General features: G+C 46.4%; 1 protein-coding gene across 1 annotated transcript in view; it reads left to right on the top strand.

Annotated features, from left to right (window-relative positions):
* The window catches only part of LOC121562394 (glutamate receptor ionotropic, NMDA 2A-like), a gene marked incomplete at both ends in the record, with an annotated part of 56216 nt that overhangs the window by 26219 nt on the left and 24997 nt on the right, over window positions 1-5000 (top strand). Inside the window, one exon of the mRNA XM_045219644.1 lies at window positions 4471-4523. Within this exon, the coding sequence (XP_045075579.1) occupies window positions 4471-4523 (53 nt within the window). The remainder of the gene's footprint in view (window positions 1-4470; window positions 4524-5000) is intronic.

Genomic DNA, 5000 nt, shown 5'->3' with positions numbered 1-5000 from the left:
TCATATCAATGTTCATTAATATTAACACTTGAGCCCACACACACACACACACACACACACACACACACACACACACAGTCAAGTACTGTTAAAGCTCCAGTCAATCTAAATGAGTGTTCTCCCAATTGTTGATTGGACGGTTGACTACAGGAAAAAAATAACTGGCTCTATGGATACAAAATACAAACAGCTTTTAAACCTGTCCAACAATGTTATGAGTTCCACAGAAGACAATAAGACCAGGTATAGTGATATAGCTAGGAAGCTGCTGCAGTAAATGTGATGGATCGAAGCTGCTGCAGTAAATGTGATGGATCGAAGCTGCTGCAGTAAATGTGATGGATCGAAGCTGCTGCAGTAAATGTGATGGATCGAAGCTGCTGCAGTAAATGTGATGGATCGAAGCTACTGCAGTAAATGTGATGGATCGAAGCTGCTGCAGTAAATGTGATGGATCGAAGCTGCTGCAGTAAATGTAATGGATCGAAGCTGCTGCAGTAAATGTGATGGATCGTTCCAGATATAGTGATGTAGTTACCCACTGGGCAAAAGCTGGTTGAATCAACATTGTTTCCATTTCTTTTCAACAAAAAGATGCAATGTGATGACGTTGAATCAACTTGGAAAACTGATTGGATTTGAAAAAGTCATTAAAGTAAGGGGAATGTTGTCTTTTTTTCACCCACATTTTTACCTTAATCCAATGACATGGTGACATTATTTGTTAATTTCATGTTGAATTCACGTTGGTTTACAAGTCAACCAAATATCCAGTTGGTAGGTAGCTACCAGTGTTGTAATACTCCAGACCAGACCAGTCTCCAGACCACGTATTGAGTGTCTCAGTCTTGACTCGGTCTCAGACAGTGAGGACTTGTAATTTCTTCCCGAGACCAGCAGAGTAAAAAACTCATAACTATCAGCTTCCATTCAGTCAGCGCATAAAACCGCTTCGCCAGGCCAAATATATACACGACTTTCTTTGAAACGTTAATATCTTAAGTATTTATATCTATTATAGACATGTTTGCGCAGTGGTGAACCTATAGGCCTTCAGTGGTGACAGTGGTGAACCTATAGGCCTTCAGTGGTGAACCTATAGGCCTTCAGTGGTGACAGTGGTGAACCTATAGTCCTTCAGTGGTGAAAGTGGTGAACCTATAGGCCTTCAGTGGTGACAGTGGTGAACCTATAGGCCTTCAGTGGTGAACCTATAGGCCTTCAGTGGTGAACCTATAGGCCTTCAGTGGTGACAGTGGTGAACCTATAGGCCTTCAGTGGTGAACCTATATGCCTTCAGTGGTGAACCTATAGGCCTTCAGTGGTGACAGTGGTGAACCTATAGGCCTTCAGTGGTGACAGTGGTGAACCTATAGGCCTTCAGTGGTGAACCTATAGGCCTTCAGTGGTGAACCTATAGGCCTTCAGTGGTGACAGTGGTGAACCTATAGGCCTTCAGTGGTGAACCTATAGGCCTTCAGTGGTGAACCTATAGGCCTTCAGTGGTGACAGTGGTGAACCTATAGGCCTTCAGTGGTGAACCTATAGGCCTTCAGTGGTGAACCTATAGGCCTTCAGTGGTGAACCTATAGGCCTTCAGTGGTGACAGTGGTGAACCTATAGGCCTTCAGTGGTGACAGTGGTGAACCTATATGCCTTCAGTGGTGAACCTATAGGCCTTCAGTGGTGACAGTGGTGAACCTATAGGCCTTCAGTGGTGACAGTGGTGAACCTATAGGCCTTCAGAGTGTGACAGGTTCGTGATTCTGAAAGGACAGCAACCGTAATACCAGAGAACTCATGTAGGAGAGTTCACTTTTTGTAAACCCAAAGGGCCAGTGGTGTAGTGGAGGCTATACGCTGGTATAAACCGTAAACCCAAAGGGCCAGTGGTGTAGTGGAGGCTCTACGCAGGTATAAACCGTAAACCCAAAGGGCCAGTGGTGTAGTGGAGGCTATACGCAGGTATAAACCGTAAACCCAAAGGGCCAGTGGTGTAGTGGAGGCTCTACGCAGGTATAAACCGTAAACCCAAAGGGCCAGTGGTGTAGTGGAGGCTATACGCAGGTATAAACCGTAAACCCAAAGGGCCAGTGGTGTAGTGGAGGCTCTACGCAGGTATAAACCGTAAACCCAAAGGGCCAGTGGTGTAGTGGAGGCTCTACGCAGGTATAAACCGTAAACCCAAAGGGCCAGTGGTGTAGTGGAGGGCTCTACGCAGGTATAAACCGTAAACCCAAAGGGCCAGTGGTGTAGTGGAGGCTCTACGCAGGTATAAACCGTAAACCCAAAGGGCCAGTGGTGTAGTGGAGGCTATACGCAGGTATAAACCGTAAACCCAAAGGGCCAGTGGTGTAGTGGAGGCTCTACGCAGGTATAAACCGTAAACCCAAAGGGCCAGTGGTGTAGTGGAGGCTCTACGCAGGTATAAACCGTAAACCCAAAGGGCCAGTGGTGTAGTGGAGGCTATACGCAGGTATAAACCGTAAACCCAAAGGGAAAGTGGTGTAGTGGAGGCTATACGCAGGTATAAACCGTAAACCCAAAGGGCCAGTGGTGTAGTGGAGGCTCTACGCAGGTATAAACCGTAAACCCAAAGGGCCAGTGGTGTAGTGGAGGCTCTACGCAGGTATAAACCGTAAACCCAAAGGGCCAGTGGTGTAGTGGAGGCTATACGCAGGTATAAACCGTAAACCCAAAGGGCCAGTGGTGTAGTGGAGGCTATACGCAGGTATAAACCGTAAACCCAAAGGGCCAGTGGTGTAGTGGAGGCTCTACGCAGGTATAAACCTTAAACCCAAAGGGCCAGTGGTGTAGTGGAGGCTCTACGCAGGTATAAACCGTAAACCCAAAGGGCCAGTGGTGTAGTGGAGGCTCTACGCAGGTATAAACCGTAAACCCAAAGGGCCAGTGGTGTAGTGGAGGCTCTACGCAGGTATAAACCGTAAACCCAAAGGGCCAGTGGTGTAGTGGAGGCTCTACGCAGGTATAAACCATAAACCCAAAGGGCCAGTGGTGTAGTGGAGGCTATACGCAGGTATAAACCGTACGCCCACTTTTTTTCCAAAAACATCCTCTTTGATGACACCTGCTGCAGCCGCTGCAAACTAGCCGACAACCAAAGCTAGCTAGCTAGACCGCGGGAAAACTACTGCTCGCTAATGCACAGTGACCCGTTGGCCTTCGAGAAGGCAGAAGTTTCCATGCGTTTTTATAAAAACAGTCCCTACCCATTAAGTCAAAATGTGATTGGTTGATTCTACTGTCACTCCAACATTTTGCCCCTAATACAGTTGAATGGCAGATGCCTTCTATCTAGCTTCTGATGACCTAGCCAATGGCTGACTTTGCCAGCTACATTTATGTCCCCAGAGACCAGAAAATACAAATCCTGATCGGATCTCTTTGAAAATAATAATAATAAAATAATAATATAATTATAATTATTTTATAAATCCTTAGCCCTTCTCTGAAGGCGTAGAAGGCCCATTGTTCCCCACTGTGTTTGGGTTAGTCATCATTTGTAGAGTGGCTCTATTTTCCCTCCGCATGCATTTTTTCACTGTTCTGAATGTCTAAAGAATGTATATATTGTTCTGAAATATGAACACAGAAATACTGGACATTTTGGTGGTGATTTGACAAATCATTACAATCATGGTCTGGAATTGGACTCGCATGGTCTTGATTCGGTCTGGGACCCCTTGTCCCCCTCCCGCTCTTGGTCTTGACTCGGTCTCGCTATAGGTGGTCTCAAACACAACACTGGAAGCTACTGTTGATCTCTACTTCCTGTACATCTGTCCAGTGTGTGGGAAGTTACTGTTTATCTCTACTTCCTGTATATCTGTCCAGTGGGTAGGAAGTTACTGTTGATCTCTACTTCCTGTATATCTGTCCAGTGGGTAGGAAGTTACTGTTGATCTCTACTTCCTGTATATCTGTCCAGTAGGTAGGAAGTTACTGTTGATCTCTACTCCTTGTATATCTGTCCAGTGGGTAGGAAGTTACTGTTGATCTCTACTTCCTGTATATCTGTCCAGTGGGTAGGAAGCTACTGTTGATCTCTACTTCCTGTATATCTGTCCAGTGGGTAGGAAGTTACTGTTGATCGCTACTTCCTGTATATCTGTCCAGTGGGTAGGAAGCTACTGTTGATCTCTACTTCCTGTATATCTGTCCAGTGGGTAGGAAGCTACTGTTGATCTCTACTTCCTGTATATCTGTCCAGTGGGTAGGAAGTTACTGTTGATCTCTACTTCCTGTATATCTGTCCAGTGGGTAGGAAGCTACTGTTGATCTCTAAAATATTAAATCTGACCTCTGTGTTTGTATCCCCCCCCCCTCTCTCTCTCTCTATCTATCTCTCTGTCTCTCTCTCTCTCTCTCTCTCTCTCTCTCTCTCTCCCTCTCCCTCTCCCTTTCCCTCTCCCTCTCCCTCTCCCCTCTCCCCTCTCTCTCTCTCTCCAGATGGGTCGTTGGGAGAATGGGACCCTATCTCTTATGTTCCCAGTATGGCCCAGGTACAACTCTTATAAAATCAATTTACACTATTTACATGACATAGTTACATGTAATATACAGTTAATCAGTAGCCTGTTTACATGACATAGTTACATCTAGTTACACGCTAGTCTAACCCTAACCCCCTAGACAGGACACTAGTCTAACCCTAACCCCCTGGACAGGACACTAGTCTAACCCTAACCCCTGGACAGGACACTAGTCTAACCCTAACCCCCTAGACAGGACACTAGTCTAACCCTAACCCCCTAGACAGGACACTAGTCTAACCCTAACCCCCTGGACAGGACACTAGTCTAACCCTAACCCCCTAGACAGGACACTAGTCTAACCCTAACCCCCTGGACAGGACACTAGTCTAACCCTAACCCCCTAGACAGGACACTAGTCTAACCCTAACCCCCTGGACAGGACACTAGTCTAACCCTAACCCCTGGACAGGACACTAGTCTAACCCTAACCCCTGGACAGGACAC

The sequence above is a fragment of the Coregonus clupeaformis genome, unplaced genomic scaffold (assembly GCF_020615455.1).
Source record: "Coregonus clupeaformis isolate EN_2021a unplaced genomic scaffold, ASM2061545v1 scaf2567, whole genome shotgun sequence".
Lineage (NCBI taxonomy): Eukaryota > Metazoa > Chordata > Actinopteri > Salmoniformes > Salmonidae > Coregonus > Coregonus clupeaformis.
This window is presented reverse-complemented; position numbering and strand designations above follow the sequence as displayed.